The 22,362-nt window shown below is 39.4% G+C and overlaps 2 protein-coding genes and 1 long non-coding RNA gene across 3 annotated transcripts in view; 1 reads left to right on the top strand and 2 right to left on the bottom strand.

Moving 5' to 3' along the window:
* The window catches only part of LOC137404148 (centrobin-like), a 577,594-nt gene that overhangs the window by 450,957 nt on the left and 104,275 nt on the right, over window positions 1-22,362 (top strand). The gene's annotated exons all lie outside the window — the stretch shown is intronic.
* LOC137404007 (32 kDa beta-galactoside-binding lectin lec-3-like) lies at window positions 1,712-15,060 on the bottom strand. Its single transcript, XM_068090165.1, has 9 exons — window positions 15,010-15,060; window positions 7,141-7,260; window positions 6,871-6,959; window positions 5,316-5,514; window positions 4,809-4,928; window positions 4,601-4,686; window positions 3,963-4,072; window positions 2,108-2,235; window positions 1,712-1,972 (listed from the first exon to the last, which is right to left on the bottom strand). Exons 1-9 carry the CDS (start codon window positions 15,058-15,060, stop codon window positions 1,817-1,819), a joined length of 1,059 nt encoding a protein of 352 aa, XP_067946266.1. The 3' UTR covers window positions 1,712-1,816.
* On the bottom strand, window positions 15,095-16,145 carry LOC137404578 (uncharacterized). The gene is made up of 3 exons (XR_010979707.1): window positions 16,008-16,145; window positions 15,792-15,856; window positions 15,095-15,119 (listed from the first exon to the last, which is right to left on the bottom strand). It is a non-coding gene; the product is annotated as an uncharacterized lncRNA (long non-coding RNA).

Below are 22,362 nucleotides of genomic sequence, written 5' to 3'. Positions count from 1 at the left end.
AAACTGTAGTGGATGCAGCGCGTAGAACCACACATTGAAACTGGCAAAACAAACTGAAACATGCGCAGTGCACTGAAATAGCACATTAAAACAGCAAATTAAAACTGGGAAGACAAAATGAAACTAACAAGATAAACTGAAATTACAATATAAAAAGCTAGGAGGTGTTTTATTCAATTAATATATTTGATGGCCTTTCATGGTTATTTAGGATGATGGAATGAAAATGGGATGACTCCAAAAGCATCCTGATCTCACATACTGGTGAACTTCTAGTTAAGTGGTGAGCCTGTGTTGATATTTTGGCGTCCACAAGGTAGCTATGTTTCTAGCTGTCTCGGCGTTACTAAAATGTATGTTACTGTTGCAGCAACATCTATGTACTATATTCTGTCAATTCCTTATTGTTATGGTAGTCCACATTACCTGTTAGATGAGCGAAACATGCTATATTCAGACTGACAATGGTTGCAGGTACTCTATAGCTGCCTTAGTTTCAGCAAGAAACTTTCAATCCCTAACAATCCTGCAGAGGTAAATTTAGAGCTCTGCCAGAGACAAGAGAACATGCTTGAGTTGTCTTTACATTGACCTAGTTTTTTCTATATCAGAGAAAAGGCAGCATTAATACAATAGAGTGAGGTCACAAGTACAGGAATTCCTTTCACTGTATACTAAACAAGCCTCAAACTATTACCTTCAGTCAGCTTAATGGATCGTGTAAAAACTACCTGACCGATTTTTAGCAATCAGGGACTAACTTTTAAAGGTTGACTTGCAACAAAATTCAAATTAGTGATTTAGTATCAAAAGATTGACCATGTCTTACTCTGCTGCGTTGAAAGGGGCAAATATGCTGAAATGTGATTAAAAGCTCTTGAAAGCTACAAAATGAACAGTTATCGCAGCCATCACAAAAACGCTGTAGGTTGGAATCCATTTCAAATGGGGCGTAACTGAACATGATGGCTTCTGTTTACACTTTCATGCAAACTCGTTCGTTGAAATATTTTCACAAATATACTTCACGCATTTAATAAAACCATGTTTGTTGTCCTTACCCGTCTTTTTCGCCATCATCATAATCGAAAAAATCTTAAAACCTACCGTAAAAAATCTAATTTTTCTACCTTAACTCGAAGGAGTGCATATCATTCTCTGACGAACATGAGAGGCCTGTTGGTCCCCTGCGATACTAAAAATTGCTGCAGAAACTGTTCGCGCGCTATTTGACAAAAAGTATAGGTCACATGATCAGATTACGACTAGATGATTAGACCAGACTGAAAAGATACTGTAAAGTAGCGAGCATTTATATTTGATACGGGCTTTTTGGTAGAACCTCAAGTACTTGTCATAAACTAGTGCTACGAGAGTTTTATATTGAGCCTTTTATTGGCCTTTAATTTCACGTGATAACATCACATGTCAAAACAATAACCAAAATGTAGGAGTATGACAGACAAATAAAGAGATTTCAAACTACGGCGTTTTCGTGATGTCTGCAATTAACTGTTCATTTTCAAGCTTTTAAGAGTTTGTGATCGCATTTCGACACATTTTGCATCTACAACACAGCAGAGTACGACATTGTGAACCTTTTGATACCAAATAACTGTAATGTGAATTTGGTCGCAAGTAAACCTCTGAGTGGTGTTTCATTATCTTACATCAAAAAGGATCACATAACAGCCATACATATACCTTAGAATAGAACTAGTCAAGCTGTATTATCAATATTCATTCTACATAATTGTTACACAGCAGGTAAAATGGAAAGCGAAAGGTCTGTTGCAGGAGCAGACAAATCCATAAGTTATCTAAAGAGGAAGCTGTTATCGCTGACATAGTAGGCCCCTTGAACATGTTTGACTGAGCTGAAGAATGCTGTGCCTGCTAGGTTGATGAATCGAACTTTCTTAGATTTTATTTTGTGTTCATAGTTGGCCAGGTACTCCCCATTGACGTATATCTGTAACATGATTTAACGTAGATATTTGTGTTTCCAAGGCTATAACAGCGGATATAACCAATTATGCCTTTTTACATACATTTAAGACACTATCAACCCACCAATTCACATATTAAAACTTGATTCTACTCTCACCTCATAACCATCATCCCCCACATTGAACTGAACATAGAACTGTCTGCCAGGGTAAAAGGCCTCTGGGAGAGGATAAATCTCCTCATCTCCCCAATCTCCATTCTTCAGAGTGTTGAGTACAATTTCACCTGCAGAGAGCTTTGCATTATTAGGACACGAACATGCAGCAAGCTGCGCCTCCTAAAGATGGTGATAGAACCCTGTATGTCAGGCCACACCTAATGGTAATTGGACCCTGTATATCAGGCCACACCTCCTGATGGTGATAGAACCCTGTAAGTCAGGCCACACCTAATGGTAATTGAACCCTGTATATCAGGCCACACCTCCTGAAGGTGATAGGACCATCTAAATGTATGCAAGACGACACTTTTACCTTGGTCCCATCTTGGATTAAAGTGCAGAGGATATATCAGGGCCACACCTCCAAATAGCGATTGAACCCTGTATATCAGGCTATTACTTTTTGCTATCACGAATCATTGTTTCACTCATTTTTATCGTTTCATCTAGCTATAACATTTGCTTAAAATTTTCTTTGGCATTTTTAACTAGTAAATTAGATTTATGATTAGAATTTATGTTCGTTTCTCACTTGTAGAAAAGGAGGAACATCGATTGATCAATGCTCATTTTCAACTCTCAGAAACAAAGCTTCAAATTGTTGGCTTTGCGTCTTCATTTTTTTGTTAAACATTCATTTTGTAAATTACACTCACAATTTATCTAACTCTCAAATTGAAAGCTTTCAGTAGATATGCAATAGAACGACGTAGATATAAATGACATTTGTTTTATTGTTACAGGATGTTCATGTGGTTCGCCAGGGAGCAGTTGTGTCGGTCTGGAAACTGCCATACATGGGAAAGAGAGACACGAATGTGGGCTGCACGAAACATAATGTTTTGTTTGAGTTTGCAGCAGTAGATTAATTTGTCCTATTATATGAGATGAAACTAGGTGAATGGCCACAACTTGGATGGATGGTTTAATAAAAACTTTATGCTGCAGCGAAAATTGCAGTTGGTTTCGCCATATATTCAAACGTAATTTTCTCAAAGATGGCGGCATGCTTATTTTGTTTAGTAGCTAGTCTCCAGTGTGAGTAGTAACTGAGAACTTAGCTGATACAAAGGCCATGATGAAATAAGTTAACTCAACGACCTAATTACCGTAGATCGGCAGAATCGAAGTCGGTACTCAGATGTTTACACAGCATTTAAAGAACGCTAATATGACAAGTTTCTAATTTCCCTTATTTGAGGCGTTTGAGACATTCCTAATAATGTATCTGTAGCTAGATTTAAAATTTTATTCTAGCCAACATGAGCAAATGCAAAATAAAATTTAAGACAATAAAGCCGCTAGTAGGAGCCAATAGTAGGACTAGACTTTTATCGCAATAGCCAATGTGAATATGAGAGATAGAGACAGGTTGTATCACTGGTTACATCATTTTGGGCAAGTCCGGGCATGTTTTTTGGCCTGAGCGTTCTTAGTGTGATCAACCTTTTTCGATTTTAATCTTCAAATATCTTGACAATGACATTGCCTAACACAACAAACAACATATCAACTAATAGACAAAAAATGCTTTCCTTTAAATGTGAACTCAAATTTGACGCAGCCACATCTTTAAGTCACACCTTCTAATGGCGATTGCACCTTGTATATCAGGCCGCACCTCCTAATGGTGATAAGAACCCTGTATATCAGGTCACAACGTTTAATGGTGATAGAATCAGGTATATCAGGCAACACCTCCTAATAGCGATTGAACCATGTATATCAGGCCACACCTCCTGAAGGTGATAGGACCATCTACATGTACATGTATGCAAGACGACACTTTTACCTTGGTCCCATCTTGGATTAAAGTGCAAAGGAATGTCTGTGTGTTTCTCTTCCTCATCAGAACTTGATGACGACTCGTCCGGAGTCTTACCTTGAAGGTTGATGCAAATTCTGAAAAAGGACAAACAGAGCTTTAACCAAATATCTAGTCTCAAAACACCTGTTTAGTCATCTGTTACCTCCTACAAGGTGTAGATGCTTGTAGGCACCTGTGAGCACATGTACAGTCCTGGCTAATGCTAGATGTCCATATGGCTAGACTCTTTTTGGCGCTTATAGGCGGTCCAAAATATGTTAAGGTGAAATTTGAACATTTACACAAAATGTCTTAAATTTCTTTGAAAAAGTTTTGGCATTTTGAGCCAAGAAGATCCTTCAGGCAAAGTCTTGGCAGATTCATGTCTACGACAGAATTGTGACATAGGCAAGTATCTAATAGCATCTTAAACAAATGTACTTTTAGTCTTCAAAACATGAACAGCCACACCCATAACACCTTTTACTGGTTCACTTCGGATTATTACAATTACTATTGAATATCACATACATACACTAAAACAGTTCTCCAATTTGATTCATTTAGAGTTATCGTCTCATAAACTGTTAACCTGTTAACCGCTGTTTAACCTTTATGTTTACCTTTCTGGATCATCCTTGACGGACCCTATGACTGTAACAATGTCTCCCGACTTCAGACCTGGCACTTTGCGATAGGAGTTGTCTTCCTACAGCAGGTTATCACACTGCATCACTACTTCTGTGAACAAGAGTCAAATTTCCAGATCCAAACGAAGAGAGAAAAGCCTACTGATGGTTTACGGATAGAAACGATATGATCAGCACTTACCAAAGAGCCAAGGAATCTAACCTCCAGTACAGACACGTCTCCATTAACTGTTAGATGATGAGCATCCTGAGCATCACATCGATGATTGTATGTCACATATGGCTCACCATTCACGTACACCTGCAACAGTTGCCAATATATCAAGCACAGGACTAGCTAGTCATGTATACCGGTAATAACTGTCAATAGACTGACATTTGAGTCATCATTAGCAAACACCAGCGACGGCTGTCAAGAAGCTAAATCTCTACAAAAATTGTCATCAACATGCATGACAGACATCACTGGATGCTACCAGATAGAAAGCTCAAAACAGAGAGTGTGAGAATTTTAAACGCATGACTATAATATCTTGTACATGTATTCTGTCATGGCTAGATGCCGGCTTATGTAGCATTACATATGTTTACACAATACTAGATTAACTACAAATGTTATGCGTGACAAGCATGTACCCATCTGCTGCAACACAGTAGCTGCTACAAATGTCAACAAAGCCCAGCTTACCGAGTAATAGTCATCTTGCACCTGAATGCCGATCTTGTAGACTTTTCCAGCCTCAAATGGGAAGCCACCTTCTCTCTCCTCATCTCCATACTCACCACCTAGTCTTGAATTCCTAACCGTCTCTCCTTCATAGAAACGTGGGTTGAAATGGAGTTGTCTTTCCTCATCAGAAGCGTCACACGCCAAGTTGACATCAAACCTTAAATATTAACAAACAATCTAAACAAACATTCAGACTGGAAGACCAACACTTGCTTCTTATGGTCCAATCATTGATAGGATGTGTCGGTCTGTGAGCGGGGCCCATGTCCCAAATCGGATATGTGAAATAGGTCAATAGAAGACAGAGACATGTTTATAGAGGAGGTACGACTGGCTACTAGATGCAAGGGGGATATTACCCACCTAGGCTACTCTGCATTGGATATTGAAATCACCCAGTGGCAACGGTTAAGAAGTGTGGTAAGTAATCGGTTAGTCAAACATATACTGTTTCTGTGCTTCGAATTTGTTTGGAGCTGCTTCCACTCTGATTCATAGAAGCGGTGAAATCCAAAGGCATTTAATTTCGTTTCTTGCTCATAATAACGTTCACTGCTGATGAATCCAAATGGATAACACTTGGTTAAGCTCTCCTTATTATAAGCGAAAATCTTTTAGCTCAAGCATATGGATCACTGCTATGAAAACATTCTACTGCTTCTCTTCTAACTACTGTTTTTGCTTGAGTTTTTACCTTTACATAACATATACATGTCAAGGATGGGTTGTCCGTACGAGGATGATGAAATAATTATTTTCTAGCACAACTAGTTAACTACGCAAGAATTGGAAAATGACAGCGACCTAAAAGTGAGTCTAAATCAACAAGTTTCGCTTTGAGGAATATATAGTGCAACTCCGAATCATTGAAACAGTCGGGCGCAAGTTCGCGGGAAGCGGGCAACTCCAAAATTATTTGGAGCAAGGAAGCACAGTGATTATGTAGACTGCAGACTATTATGGGAATAAAACTGCTCCAACTTTCTTTCCGAATTCGTTGGTTTTATTCTCTTTGGTTCTATTCTTCTCCGTATTTTTTGAGATGTTAAAACCACGTTTACAATAAAAATAATCTCATTTCTGCCGTCACTGTGAAAATATGAACAATAACATTTATTTATATTTAAAAGCAAGAATACTACATATTAGTTTAACTACTTGGAAATACTTGGTAGGTTTCTGTAGTATTTCGAGTAGGCCTTGAAAGAAATGATTTTCATATCTTGCCTATAAAATGGCACCATACTTTTAATGCACTTTTTATGCTTTAAAGATTACTCTGTTAACAGAAATACATGACAAGTCGTGAGTGGCGAATTCCATAGAGATTTTCTTTGTTCGCATTATTCCAACTACGGCTCACCTGTGAAGGCTGTCACAACTGTCAGTCGTATTTATCCAATTACACCGACACGCAAGAATTGTCATTAACTATCTGTGTCAAAAAGCAAAAAAACTACACACGCATAGGGTGTCATGATTTTACAGTCATGTTGAAACTGCTGCAGCTCACCTGTGAGGGCTGTCGCGAACAGAGACAGTCACATTAACCCAGCTGCCTGGAATCAGCTCCTGTGGGATGATGCTATTGTAACGAGCTCCCTAGAAAGCGAACAGAAAACTCCCTGTAGTTCAGACATTCTATTCTCATCAAGTCAGTCACACAGTACTGAATGAGTATGATAGTTCAAGGAACTACTTACATCAGTAGTTATGACTGAAGGAAAATTGTAGCCTTAGTTCCTTCAATGCTCACAGACTGTCAATACTAGTAGATACTTACAAAGTATGCTGTGAATTCGACATCAGTAAATTCTGCATCACAATCTATGTAGATGTGAGAGACGGAACGAATGTCCACTCTATGGTCGTAGTTGCAGAAGTGGGCTCCATTAACATAGACCTAAATGGGACAGTAGATCTAAGTTTACGTACAATATCCCTATGAGCTGATCATCACTGATTCAATGACACAGTTAATCACCAATGTCCCTATGAGCTGATCATCACTGATTCAACGACGCAGTTAATCAACAATTTTGAGTCATCGACCAGATACCAGCAGTAAAAATCTGCAAGTCAAGAGAGTTTTATTACGCAGAAATTTGAATCGAATCCATCATGCTTCGAAAGATGAAAACAGAACTTGCGGATGATGTGTCAAAAAATGCTGTGCGAGCTATTCTATTTTAATTGTTTTCCAAATTTCAGTCATTCTTCTTTTGATTTGAGCAGTGCCTAAAGCATCGCTATTAGGTAGAAATCCTTACATTTTTGGTAAATCATCCACATCCCTAATCTCCATTGAATCACTTATTGCATGGCAACTCAACGAGCGCACAACTCCAAATCAACACCATAGAAACAGTGATTCACTGGCTACTAAATGACAACATGCAATAGTATGGTGGAAAGGATTAATAGGCCTTCAATAGCTGGTTATACAGCTGAACTAGAGATGGTTATAAAGCTGAGCTAGAGATGGATATACAGCTGAGCTAGAGATGGATATACAGCTGAGATAGAGATGGATATACAACTGAGCTAGAGATGGATATACAGCTGAGCTAGAGATGGATATACAGCTGAGATAGAGATGGATATACAGCTGAGCTAGAGATGAATATACAGCTGAGATAGAGATGGATATACAGCTGAGCTAGAGATGGATATACAGCTGAGCTAGAGATGAATATACAGCTGAGCTAGGGATGGATATACATCTGAGCTAGAGATGGATATACAGTTGAGCTAGAGATGGATATACAGTAGAGCTAGGTCTGGATACACAGCTGAGCTAGAGATGGATATACAGCTGAGCTAGAGATGAATATACAGTTGAGCTAGAGATGGATATACAGCTGAGCTAGAGATGGATATACAGCTGAGCTAGCAATGGATATACAGCTGAGCTAGAGATGAATATACAGCTGAGCTAAATATGGAGATACAGCTGAGCTAGAGATGGATATACAGCTGAGCTAGAGATGGATATACAGCTGAGCTAGAGATGGATATACAGCTGAGCTAAATATGGAGATACAGCTGAGCTAGAGATGGGTATACAGCTGAGCTAGAGATGGATATACAATATATATGTCAATAATTTGTAGTGAACCTGTAAAAAAGTAACTAGACATAATGTACAGAACAACCATACCTTCCTCCTCCTCTATAGATTCTGTTTCAAAGAATTCACACGAATCAAGCCAATTGCCATCTTCTAACATTGAAGACATTGTAATCAGCAAAGCAGGGCAATTTATTCACCGATTTACAAACATCAATGTTGCTAGCATAATAATAGCATCTAGCATTGTTGGATGTAAAGAGCAGGGCTCAGTACAGAACGTCATGAGAAAAAGCTAGGTAGTTGTAATAAAGTGAAGACAACTCTGAAGCTTTGGCATGAGCAAAACTACTTCATGTGAAGCTGCTCACAACTATTATGAATAGTTTCAGGGCAGGCAGGAAATAGAAATGAAAAAATAAATATATGCCTAAGATGTTGGAGTAGCCATAGGTCTTTCCATTTTAATATCAGAGGCTAAATATTACTACTAAACAATTATCATATACCAGCAAACTAAGGTCAAGGTTAACTAGTGATTCTGCATTCAAATCTAGTCTGTCTATTATGAAAGTGTGGCGAAGGTGTTACTGGAGGTGAGACCCGATAAAAGCATTTGCAGTTTTTAAAAATGGTTAAGGAACAAATAACTCTACCTGTATCTGAAGTATATGCATCTCAGACTCAGTAGTAGAAAGATGAAGCATAACTTATTCTAACTTACAATAAACTCAAATTTAATTATACAGTGAAACATGGATAACTTGAACTGCATGGGACCGAGCAAAAGTGTTCGAATTATCAGAGCGTTCAAGTTATCAGAGCACTGTCACGAGTCCATATATTTACTTATTTACTAGTAGATACATGTACATATGCAAACTATAATATAAATCAAAAGCACGCATGGCTTGTTTCAAATTAAATGCTTCTAATGTAAAGTTTAAAACGTTTTTATGAAAAAGTATAGAAATTTTTCTATCACTTGAGATTGGTTCGTTGTTTGAGGTGATGTTATTGCCAAGACGCTTTTTAGATTGACATTGGCAAAACTTGATCGTTGTTGAAATGCTCAAAAGAAAAGACAGTTTTTTCTTTTGGGGTTTTACCCATGATCAATTTTGCCGTTTTTTTCTTGAAGTTTATGCAAAGATTACCTTACTTTATCTGGAATTCGTTAAGAGCAACACTCCGAGGCAGTTCAATTAGAAGTTTTACGAGGTTTTACGGTACATTGTGTATCACTCACGCTTTTTAATAGATACTTATTGAATGCACACACGTATTCTTTGTTTAGGATGAATATTTTTTTGTAGCTAAGACAACATATACGTTTAATTACAACAATTTTTGAGACGTTTTAAACATTCAACATTCCGACGTTGATTCAACACGGAATCAACGTCGGAAAACTATTCATCACGGGCTAGCCGGGTCACGCACTCAAGGATTTTCGCCACGCACATACAAAACAAAAACAACATGCGATTTTTGTTTTGCATGTGCGTGGCGAAAATTTTTGCGCACGTGACCCTGCTTTACCTCTATGGCTTTGAATAAAGTGATTTTCTAAAGCGATAACAACCGTTTCGGTAGCCGTTGGGCAAAAAGACAGTTCGAATTAACAGTGTTGAGTTCGAGTTATCTATAGCAATTTATCATTACGTGGGAACGGACCAAAGAAACCGTTCGAATTAACGATGTGTTCGAGCTCTCCGCAGACGAGTTATCCATGTTTGACTGTATTTTGTATTTCTGTTATTTGATAGCTTTAACTTTCTTCCTCACTCTACAAAGATGTTATAAATCAAAAAATGTTGCGCGTTGCATGTTATAAACTGCTTCATTTGTGGAGAACAATGTTTGCTTAAATCCTTCCGTTGTATGTCAAAAAATTAGTATGTAAAGGAATGTATTAAGGATTTCGCTGTATCTGTCCCGCTAACCGCACCCTCGAGTTCAGGCTGATGCTGCAGAAAATGAATAGACAAATTGTTCATCCACAATGCACCAAACCTCAACCTACTCTACCCCAACACCGAGACCAGGCAGAAGATGTCTGTTTAATGTTTACCTCTTTCAGAAACTTGTCAGACCATCAGACATTCAAGGAATAGATAGCCAGATGTGTCACTGCTGATTAGAGCAGACACTGTACTAGGCATAAAACGAATGGTTGAAGAAGAGATTGGTAAGAATAGTTTGCAAAAGACCCTGTGACAAAAGACTGTTCGGAAAAGACCCTGAGACCAACTAAAAGGCCACCCTGTTCTACACTAAAAAAAGTGATTAAGAATAAAAGTTAGGAAGTTAAAAACATAAGCGCAGCCATAGATTAAGCATAAAAATTGATTTGGTAAAAACAAGCATTAAAATTTTTTACTCGCCAAACCAAACTTGAGCTAATGTGCAAGATACATCGAACATGATTCTTCAAACTGATTTAGGCACAGAACACTCAAACAGCAAACTGAAACTGACAAGAGAAACAAACAGGAAATTGAAACTGACAAGATAAACTGAAACAGCAAACTGAAACTGACAAGATTTTCTGAAACAGAAATTGAAACTGACCAGATAAACTGAAACAGCAAACTGAAACTGACGAGATGAACTGAAACAGCAAACTGAAACTGACAAGATAAACTGAAACGACAAACTGAAATTGACAAGATAAATTGAAAAAGTAAACTGAAACTGACAAGATAAACTGAATGAGCAAACTGAAACTAACAAGATAAACTAAAACAGCAAATTGAAACTGACAAGATAAACTGAAACAGCAAACTGAAACTGACAAGATAAACTGAAACAGCAAACTGAAACTGACAAGAAAAACTGAAACGACAAACTGAAACTGACAAGATAAACTGAAACGGGAAATTGAAACTGACAAGATAAACTGAAACAGCAAACTGAAACTGACAAGATTAACTGAAACAGAAATTGAAACTGACCAGATAAACTGAAACAGCAAACTGAAACTGACGAGATGAACTGAAACAGGAAACTTCCTAATGGTGATACAACCCTGTATATCGGGCAACCCCACCTAATGGTTAAAGGACCCTGTAAATCAGGCCTCACCTCCTAATGGTAATAGGACCCTGAATAGTAGGCCACACTTCCTAATGGTGATAGGACCCTGTATACCGGGCTTCACCTCCTAATGGTGATAGGACCCTGTAAACCGGGCCACACCTCCTAATGGTGATACAACCCTGTATATCAGGCCTCACCTCCTAATGTTGATAGGACCCTGTATATCAGACCTCACCTCCTAATGGTCATTGGACCCTGCATATCAGGCCACACCTCTTAATGGTGATAGGACCCTGTATACCGGGCTTCACCTCCTAATGGTGATAGGACCCTGTATACCGGACCACACCTCCTAATGGTGATACAACCCTATACATCAAGCCTCACCTCCTAATAGTGATAGAAACCTGTATATCAGGTCCCATCTCATTATGGTCATAAAGCCCTGTATATCAGACCACGCCTCCTAATGGTGATAGGACCCTGTATATCAAACCTCACCTTCTAATGGTGATAGAACCCTGTATATCAGGCCTCACCTCTTAATGGTGATTGGACCCTGTATATCAGGCGACACCTCCTAATGGTGATATGACCCTGTATACCGGGCCACGCCTCCTAATGGTGATTCAACCCTGTATATCCGGCCTCACCTCCTAATGGTGATACAACCCAGTATATCAGGCCGCACTACCCAATGGTGATAGGACGCTGTATATCAGGCCTCACCTCCTAATGGTGATACAACCCTGTATATCGGGCCATACCACCTAATGGTTATAGGACCCTGTATATCAGGCCTCACCTCCTAATGGTGATTAGACCCTGTATATCAGGCTTCACCTCCTAATGGTGATTAGACCCTGTATATCAGGCCACACCTCCTAATGGTGATATGACCCTGTATTCCGGGCTTCACCTCCTAATGGTGATAGGACCCTGTATATCAGGCCTGACTTCTTAATGGTGATACAACCCTGTATATCAGGCCTGCCTCCTAATGGTGATAGGACCGTGTATACCGGGCCAAACCTCCTAATGGTGATAAAACCCTGTATATCAGGCCAAACCTCCTAATGGTAATACAACACTGTATATCAGGCCACACCACCTAATGGTGATAGGACCCTATATATCAGGCCTCACCTCCTAATGGTGATAAGACCCTGTATATCAGGCTTCACCTCCTAATGGTGATTAGACCCTGTATATCAGGCCTGACTTCTTAATGGTGATACAACCCTGTAAATCAGGCCTGCCTCCTAATGGTGATAGGACCGTGTATACCGGGCCAAACCTCCTAATGGTGATAAAACCCTGTATATCAGGCCAAACCTCCTAATGGTAATACAACACTGTATATCAGGCCACACCACCTAATGGTGATAGGACCCTGTATACCACGCCACACCACCTAATGGTGATAGGACCCTGTATACCACGCCACACCTCCAAATGGTAATTGGACCCTGTATACCAGGCCACACCTCTTAATGGGGATATGACCCTGTATATCAGGCCACACCACCTAATGGTGATAGAACCCTGTATATCAGGTCACACTTGATAATGGTGATAGAACTCTGTACATCAGGTCACACCTCCTAATGGCGACATGACCATGTATTTTAGGCCTCACCTTGTAATGGTGATTGGACTCCGTATATAAGGCCACACCTACTAATCATTATAAGACCCTGTATACCGGGCCACACCTCCTAGCCGTGTCATAACCCTGTATATCAGGCCTCACCTCCTAATGTTGATAGGGCCCTGTATACCGGGCCACACCTCCTAATAGTGATACAACCCTGTATATCAGGCCTCACCTCCTAATGGTGATAGAACTCTGTATATCAGGCGACACCACTTGATGCCGATTTGACCCTGTATATCAGGCCACACGTCCTAAAGGTCATAGAACCCTGTATATCAGGTCACACCTCCAAATGGTGATAAGACTCTGCATACCGGGCCACACCTCCTAATGGTGATACAACCCTGTATATCAGGCCCAACCTCCTCATGGTGGTAGGGCGCTGTATACCGGGCCACACCTCCTAATGGTGATTCAACCCTGTATATCCGGCCTCACCTCCTAATGGTGATACAACCCTGTATATTAGGCCACACCATGTAATGGTGATAGGACCCTGCATATCAGGCCTCACCTCCTAATGGTGATACAACCCTGTGTATCAGGCCACAGCACCTAATGGTGATAGGACCCTGTATACAAGGCCACACCTCTTAATGGTGATACGACCCTGTATATCAGGCCACACCATCTAATGGTGATAGAACTCTGTACATCAGGTCACACCTCCTAATGGCGACAAGACCCTGTATATTAGGCCTCACCTTGTAATGGTGATAGAACCGCGTATATCAGGTCATACCTCCTAATGGTGATAGAATCCTGTACATCAGGTCACACCTCCTGAAGGTGATATAGCCCTGTATATCAGGCCACACCTAATCGTCATAGAACCCTGTATATCAGGCCGCACCTCCTAATGGTGATAGGACCCTGTATATCAGGTCACACCTCCTAATGATGATAGAACCCTGTATATCAGGCCTCACCTCCTAATGGTGATAGAACCCTGTATATCAGGTCATACCTCCTAATGGTGATAGGACCATGCATATCAGGTCACACCTCCTAATGGTGATAAAACCCTGTATATCAGACCACACCTTCTAATGGTGATATGACCCTGCATATCTGGCCACACCTCCTAATGGTGATCGGACCCTGTATACCGGGCCACACTTCCTAATGGTGATAGGACCCTGTATATCAGGTCTCACCTTGTAATGGTGCTTGGACCCTGTATATCAGGCCACACCTCCTAATGGTGATAGGGCCCTGTATATCAGGCCTCACTTCCTAATGGTGATAGGACCCTATATATCAGGTCATACCTCCTAATGGTGATAGAACCCTGTATATCATGTCACACCTCCTAATAGTGATAGAACCCTGTATATCAGGCCTTACCTCCTAATGGTGATACAACCCTGTATATCAGGGCAAACCTCCTAATGGTGATAGGACCCTGTATTCCGGGCCATCCCTCCTAACGGTGATACAATCCTGCTTATCAGGCCTCACCTCATAATGGTGATAGGACCCTGTATACCAGGCCCACCTCCTAATGGCGATACAATCCTGTATATCAGGCCAAACCTCCTAATGGTGATAGGACCCTGCATACTGGGTCACACCTCCTAATGGTGATACAACCCTGTATATCAGGCCACACCACCTAATGGTTATACAACCCTGTATATCAGGCCTCACCTCTAAAAGGTGATACAACCCTGTATATCAGGCCTCACCTCCTAATGGTGATAGTACCCTGTATACCGGACCACACCTCCTAATGGTGATTGGACCTTGTATACCAGGCCACGCCTCTTAATGGTGATAGCACCCTGTATATCATGCCACACCTCCTAATGGTGAGAGAACTCTGTGTATCAGGTCACCCATATACAAAGTAATAAAACATCTCTATGTAAGACAGCACTTACCTTGGTCCCATCTTGGATAAAAGTGCAGAGGAATGTCTGTGTGTTTCTCATCCTCATCAGAACTTGATGACGAACCGTCCGGAGTTTTACCTTGAAGGTTGATGGAAATTCTGCAAAAGTTACGAATGAAGCTTTAACCAAACAGCTGGTCTCAAACAAAGGTTTAGTTATCTGTCACCCTCTACAAGGCTTAGATTCTTGTAGGCACCGGTAAGTACATGTACAGACCTGGCTAATGCTAGATGTTCATATTGCTAGACACTTGTTGGCGCCTATAGGTGACCCAAAATATGTTCATGTAAATTTCACATATGTACACAAGATCCTTTAAATGCCTTTGCAGAAAGTGCATTTTGTGGCATTTTGTGCCAAGAACATACTTTAGGCAAAGTCTTGGCCGATTCATGTCTATGACAGAATTGTGACATAGGCAAGTATCTAATAGCATCTTAAATAAAATGTACTTTTAGTCTACCAAACATGAACAGCCACACTCATAGCACCTTCTACTGGTTCACTTATGATTATTACATTTATTATTGAATATCATATACATACACCAAAACAGTGCTCAAGTTTGATTCATTATCTGATTCATGTAGAGTTATCGTCTCAGCAAGTTAATGACACAAAATGAGGCAACTTCAACACTACATTATTTAGAATCTTGTTGATGCCCATTTTCGTCTAAAAACAGTCATTTTGCTATATACCAAATTAGCATTGGCCAAAATGCAATAGTAAACACAATTTCCAGGATATTCCTCAATTGAAAACTTTACCTGGGATAGAGAGAATAATGAAGAGTCATGATGAATGAACTACAGGAACAATAAACACATCAGTTCTGAAAAATAAAACAAATCACTTGTTTTTCTCTTGTGCAGTACTTAGATCATGGATTATATACACTCCAGAAATACGCAAAAAACATTTCTGGTCTTTTAGTTGTGCCTCAAAAACAGAAACTTTCGATATCATGCTGTTTCATTACTCACGATCCGTCCACAAGTTTTGTTAAAATTTTGCGCGTGTTCAAACTTTCTTCATTACAATGTCGGAAACCTTCCACTGTTTAACCTGTATGTTTATCTTCCTTGGTCATCATTGCTGGAGCTTATGACTGTAACAATGTCTCCCGACTTCAGACCTAGCACTTTGCAATAGGAGCTGTCTACCTACAGCAGGTTATTACACCGCATCCATACTTCAGTGAATATGAGTCAAGCTTCCAGATCCAAACAAAGAAAAAAAGGGTTACTGATGGTTTTATGGATAGAGACGATATAGTCAGCCCTCACTAAAGAGCCAAGGAATCTAACTTCCAATACAGACACATCTCCATTGACTGTTAGATGATGAGCATCCTGAGCATCACATCGATGATTGTATGTCACATATGGCTCACCATTCACGTACACCTGCAACAGTTGTCAATATACCAAACACGTGACTCACTAGTCATGTATACCTGCAACAACTGTCAATAACCTGACATTTGAGTCATCATTACCAAACACCAGCAACGGCTGTCAAGAAGCTCGGTACTGTACAATACAAGTCATCTGCATGCATTACAGACGTCACTGAATGCTACCAGGTAGAAAGCTCAAAACAGAGAAAGTGTGAGAATTTTAAACGCATGACTATAATATCTTGTACATGTATTCTGTCACGGCTAGATGCAAATTCCTAACCGTTTCTCCTTCATAGAAACGTGGGTTGAGATGGAGTTGTCTTTCCTCATCAGAAGCGTCACACACCAAGTTGATATCAAACCTTAAATATTAACAGACGATGTAAACAAACACTCATACTAGAAGACCAAACACTTGCTTCTTATGGTCCAATCATTGATAGGATGTCAGCCTGTAAGCTGGTCACATGTTACAAGTTTAACATGTTAAATAGGTCAATAGAAGACAGACACAGGCTTATAGAGGACGTACGAGTGACTACTATATGTGAGAGGGATATTACCCACATTGGCTACTCTTCATTTGCATTGGGTATGGATATCACCTAGTTGCAACAAACAGTCAAGGAGTATGTTAAAATAATGGGCTAGTCACATATACTCTGTGTTTCCATGCTTCAAATTGGTTTGGAGTTGCTTCCACTTCGATTCATAGAAGCAGTAAAATCCAAATGCGTTTAATTTCATTTTACCTTGCTCATAAAAATGCTCACTGATGATGAGTCCAAATCGATAACACTTGGCTAAGCTCTCCTTATTATATACGAAAATCTTTTAGATCAAGCGTATGGATCACTGCTATGAAAACATTCTACTGCTTCTCTTCTCACTACTGTTTTTGCTTGAGTTTTTACCTTTACATAACATTTACATGTCAAGGATGGGTTGTTCGTACGAGGATGATGAAATAATTATATTTTCTAGCACAACTAGTTAATTACGCAAAAATTTGAAAGTGACATGAAGACCTGAAAGTGAGTCTACTTTTACAAGTTTCACTTTGAGGTATACATCACGGATCTCGGAAAGATATTTAGTGAGACTCCAAAACATTGAAACAGTCGAGTGTGAGTTCGGCGGCAGCGGGCAACTCCAAACACATTTGAAGCAAGGAAACACAGTGATTATGTGGACTGCAGGCTATTAAGGGAATGAAACTGCACCAATTTTCTCTCAGAATTCGTTGGTGTCATCCCGTGTCATTTTCGCTATAAAGTGACCTTCGGTAACAACTAAAGTTTTGTCTTTTCATTTATTGGACATAGTCGGTCACACCCTCGATGTTCATTTAACTACTAGGAAATACTTGGTAGGTTTCTGTAGTATTTTGAGTAGGCCTTGAAAGATGATTTTCATATCTTGCTTATAAAATGCACTTTTTATGCCTTAAAGGTTACTTTGTTAACTGAAATACATGACAAGTCGTGAGTGGCGAATTCCATAGATATTTTTTTTGTTCGCATTAATCCAACTACGTCTCGCCTGTGAAGGTTGTCACAACTGTCAGTCGTATTTATCCAACTACACTGACACGCAAGAATTGTCATTAACTATTTGTGTCAAAAAGCAAAAAAACCACACCCGCATAGGGTGTCATGATTATATGGTCATGTTGAAACTGCTGCAGCTCACCTGTGAGGGCTGTCATGAACAGCGACATTCACATTAACCCAGCTGCCAGGAATCAGCTCCTGTGGGATGATGCTGTTGTAACGAGCTCCCTAAAAAGCGAACAGAAAACTCCCTGTAGTTCAGACATTCTATTCTCATCAAGTCAGTCACACAGTACTGAATGAGTATGATAGTTCAAGGAACTACTTACATCAGTAGTTAAAGCTTAAGGAAAATCGTAGCCTTAGTTCCTTCAAGGCTCACAGACTCTCAATACTAATAGATACTTACAAAGTATGCTGTGAATTCGACATCGGTAAATTTAGCATCACCATCTATGTAGATGTGAGAGACGGAAGGGATGTCCACTCTATGGTCGTAATTGCAGAAGTGGGCTCCATTAACATAGACCTAAAGGGGACAGTAGATGGAAGTTTACGCACAATATCCCTATGAGCTGATCATCACTGATTCAACGACGCAATTAATCAACAATTTTGAGTCATTCACAAAATAACAACAGTAAAAATCTGCAAGTCAAGATAGTTTTATTACGCATAAATTTTGATCAAATCCATCATGTTTCCGAAAGATAAAAACAGAACTTGCGGATGATGCGTCAAAAAATGCTGTGCCAGCTATTCTATTTTAATTGTTTTTTTTAAATTTCAGTCATTCTTCTTTTGATTTGAGAGGTTCCGAATGCACCGCTATGGCGTAGAAATCCTTATCTCTTTGGCAAATCATCCACATCCCTAATCTCCATTGCATCACTTATTGCATGGCAACTCAACGTGTGCACAACTCCAAATCAACACTATAGAGACAGTGATTCCCTGGCTACTGAATGAAAACATGCAATAGTACTGTGGAAAGGATTAATAGGCCGTCAATGCATCATCCTTTATCTACATATATATCTACAAGAGCAGGAAGTCTGGGGATGAGGTCTAAAGCTATGCAAACCCAACTAAAGCCTGTGGTAGCTAGTGATTGCTCACCACATAGTTCCACACTGTACAGATTATTTGAATCTCAAAGCTAGCCTTAGAGGGAAATGGGAAGTCGGGCCCATCTTTCTCTCCTCCCCATTCACCATCAACCAAGGAGTTCCTTACCACCTCATCCTGACACTGGCGAGGATTGTAGTGGAAAGCGCTTGCGCTCACACCATCTCCCTCCTCCGTCTGGAGGTTGAGGTAAAACTTAACATGATCATAAGACACCTGCCACAAATGCTTTGAAACTTTAGAAAATCAGAAAAAACTTGGTGCTGGCATGCCACTACCCACCATGAACATAAACATAGAACTACTGGCCAACTGATGACTTGAGCTTGACAGCTAAACCGACCTCACCGAGTTCAATTGATCACCAGTCCTTTTTACATGCACTCAGGTAAGTGACCTACTTTTTAGCTACTTGGAAAGTCAATGAATCTATGAGTAGTTTTAGGAGGCACCCTTGTTTGCCTACTGCCTACGCAGCCATTGGTCACGTTGACATTGCAAAGTACTCAGGCTTACATGAGGTACGATGGGTCAACTATAAGGCCTCATTATCATACTTAACAGAACACATCCGGTCGTGGGCTAAATGAGAGGATAAGATAAGGCCTATACTGCCCTCTGAAACACCTTTAGACTGTGCTAGCAGCATACAACTTTCCTACACAATCAAACTACTGATTTGGATAGATGACATGCAACAGCTAGTAGATATGCACTAGTCCAAGGCTTGTCTAAGTATATTAAATGTCTTATTGGATGCTGGTCTGGCTTAACATTTAGTGAAGTAATCGCTTTCCAGGAAAAGTCAGCGCATATTAGGAGCAACTAGGAATCAACAGTAATCAAGCTTCACACTTTTGACATGTGTGCCAGTTAATCAACCAAGCTTTTTGTTATTGGTTTGAGATGCAAGCAGTACTGCCCATAAGTGAGTTTCAGACCCAAGCTATACGCAGCTAAAATGACAGTAGACACTGACAACTTGCATATATAGAGTGAGTCATGCGTTATACCTGTCTGCTGCGCCCTTCTTTACTTTACCCCGCACTACTACTAGACACTAAGCTATAAATACATAGAGAGAACTATCTCTAGGTATGTCAGAGAGATAGTGATAACCATAGAAACCAGTGATCATTATATCATTGTATCTAGAGTTAGATGAACTGTTAAAATGAAGATCTATAAAAAGTCAAACCTAGAGATGGTAAAAAAACGACCTGGAGATGTTAATCAGCGGTAAATGTACATTTAGGATGAGGACATAGATATATACAGTTGAGATAAAGATAGACAGTAGATTGAGAAATAAATATATCGTAAGAGGATATATAGATGTATGTTAAAACTTCATTTACATAAGCTGGAAGACTGGAAGCGGGGTACAGTAGACTCGATGACCAGCCCACAGTAGTGTGTTGATCTGCATTTATACAGAAAACTATCCTGTACTTTTTCATGGAGTGCAGCGTTACGAAATATGATGACCAACTATGGTTAATGGTAAAATTTATCAGAACAACTACCTACAGCCTTCTTTATTATAAACCATATCTGCAGGTAAGTCTGCCAATCTATACTTCCCAGAGACTATGTTTTAGGCCATCACCTTTTGCATCGATGTTTCTTGTATTTTTTATCGAGATTTAGACCTCGGATCGCTCAATCGTTTTGGTTTTATCAGTAACTAAAATGTTCAGGGCTCCAGATAGGTTAGTTGGCTTGTTACTGTACACAATGAATATCAGAGACTATTTTCTATACTTGTACATCAGCTCAATAGCTAGTAAGAAAGGTGACTAGGTACAGTCCTAGTGAATTTAGCTACAAACATAACCTGATGATACACTTATGATTGTAGCTAGTCAAAGGTTTCATTATACTTTCTCGATACAGTCAAGTTCGGTTACAAACATTAACTTTACACTAACTTGTTAGACACAGTTATGCTTGATTACCTACAAGACAGCTACCTCAACCTTTCCGATACAGTTAAATTTGATTAGATATCCTACACTTACCTCAACTTATAGAGCACTTACCGTAACTTGTTGGCCTTTTATTGTCACCATTTGCAAACATTTTATTTAAAGAATTTGCAAATCTGTTAGACAGAGCATGCTTCTTTCTAGCAGTCTTTTTATCACCTCTGACCATGTTGGAGTTGGGAGCTGCTGGTATTCGCTCGTTATCCAATTTCAAAGGCAGCTCTTTTCTTTTTGTTGACTCCATATCTAGTAAAAACATGGACTATTACTAAATGCGGAAAGCCATAGTTAGACAACTCCGATACAATGTCATAGTAGCAGCAGACAAACATGACCATTACTAATTAAAGATAGGAGCACTTGATGCACTTTCAAATGAGAAAAAACATTCAGCTGACTTAGTTATATGTTGACAGTCAAATCGGGAAAAAATGGGGATGAGCGAGAGACACATATGCTAAAGAACAATCATGGAGTAGACATACGGTACAACTAGTGATAGATGTACAGTAAAACTAGTGATATATATACAATAGACCTAGTGATAGATGTACAGTAGTACTAGTGATAGATATACAGTAGAACTAGTGTTAGATATACAGTAGAACTAGTGAAAGATATACAGTAAAACTAGTGATAGATGTACAGTAGAACTAGTGATAGATATACAGTAGTACTGGTGATATATATATATATATATATATATATATATATATATATACAGTAGTACTAGTGATAGATATCCAGTAGTACTAGTGATAAATATACAGTACAACTAGTAATAGATATACTGTAGAACAAGTGATGGATATATAGTAGTACTAGTTATAGATATACAGTAGTACTAGTGATAGTTATACAGTAGAACTAGTCATAGATATACAGTAGAACTAGTGATAGATATACAGTAGAACTAGTGATAGATATACAGTAGTACTAGCGATAGATATACAGTAGAACTAGTGATAGATATACAGTAGAACTAGTTGTATATATACAGTACAACTAGTGATCGATATACAGTAGAACTAGTGATAGATATACAGCAGAACTAGTGATATTTATACAGTAGAACTAGTGATAGACAGACAGTAGAACTAGTGATAGTTATACAGTAGAGCTAGTGATAGACAGACAGTAGAACTCGTGATATATATACGATAGTTGTCATACAATAGGTCCTCTGCCTCCATAGCATCGTACTAAACTTGTATGTAACCTTTTGCGGCATACCAGACTTCTGCTGAATCTTGAGCATCAAACCCCA

This window comes from Watersipora subatra, chromosome 9 (assembly GCF_963576615.1).
Source record: "Watersipora subatra chromosome 9, tzWatSuba1.1, whole genome shotgun sequence".
Taxonomy (NCBI): Eukaryota; Metazoa; Bryozoa; class Gymnolaemata; order Cheilostomatida; family Watersiporidae; genus Watersipora; species Watersipora subatra.
The sequence above is the reverse complement of the archived record's forward strand: the minus strand, read 5'-3'. Positions and strand labels throughout refer to the sequence as shown.

What these genes read in the sequence shown, in the direction of transcription:
- LOC137404007 (XM_068090165.1), bottom strand. Translation starts at nt 15,060, where the DNA reads ATGAGAAACACACAGACATTCCTCTGCACTTTTATCCAAGATGGGACC. An exon ending in TGCAAGATGACTATTACTCG is followed by an intron (nt 4,929 to 5,315) that starts GTAAGCTGGGCT and finishes CAACTGTTGCAG; the next exon opens with GTGTACGTGAATGGTGAGCC. An exon ending in GTCAAGGATGATCCAGAAAG is followed by an intron (nt 4,073 to 4,600) that starts GTAAACATAAAG and finishes GTCCTTTTTCAG; the next exon opens with AATTTGCATCAACCTTCAAG.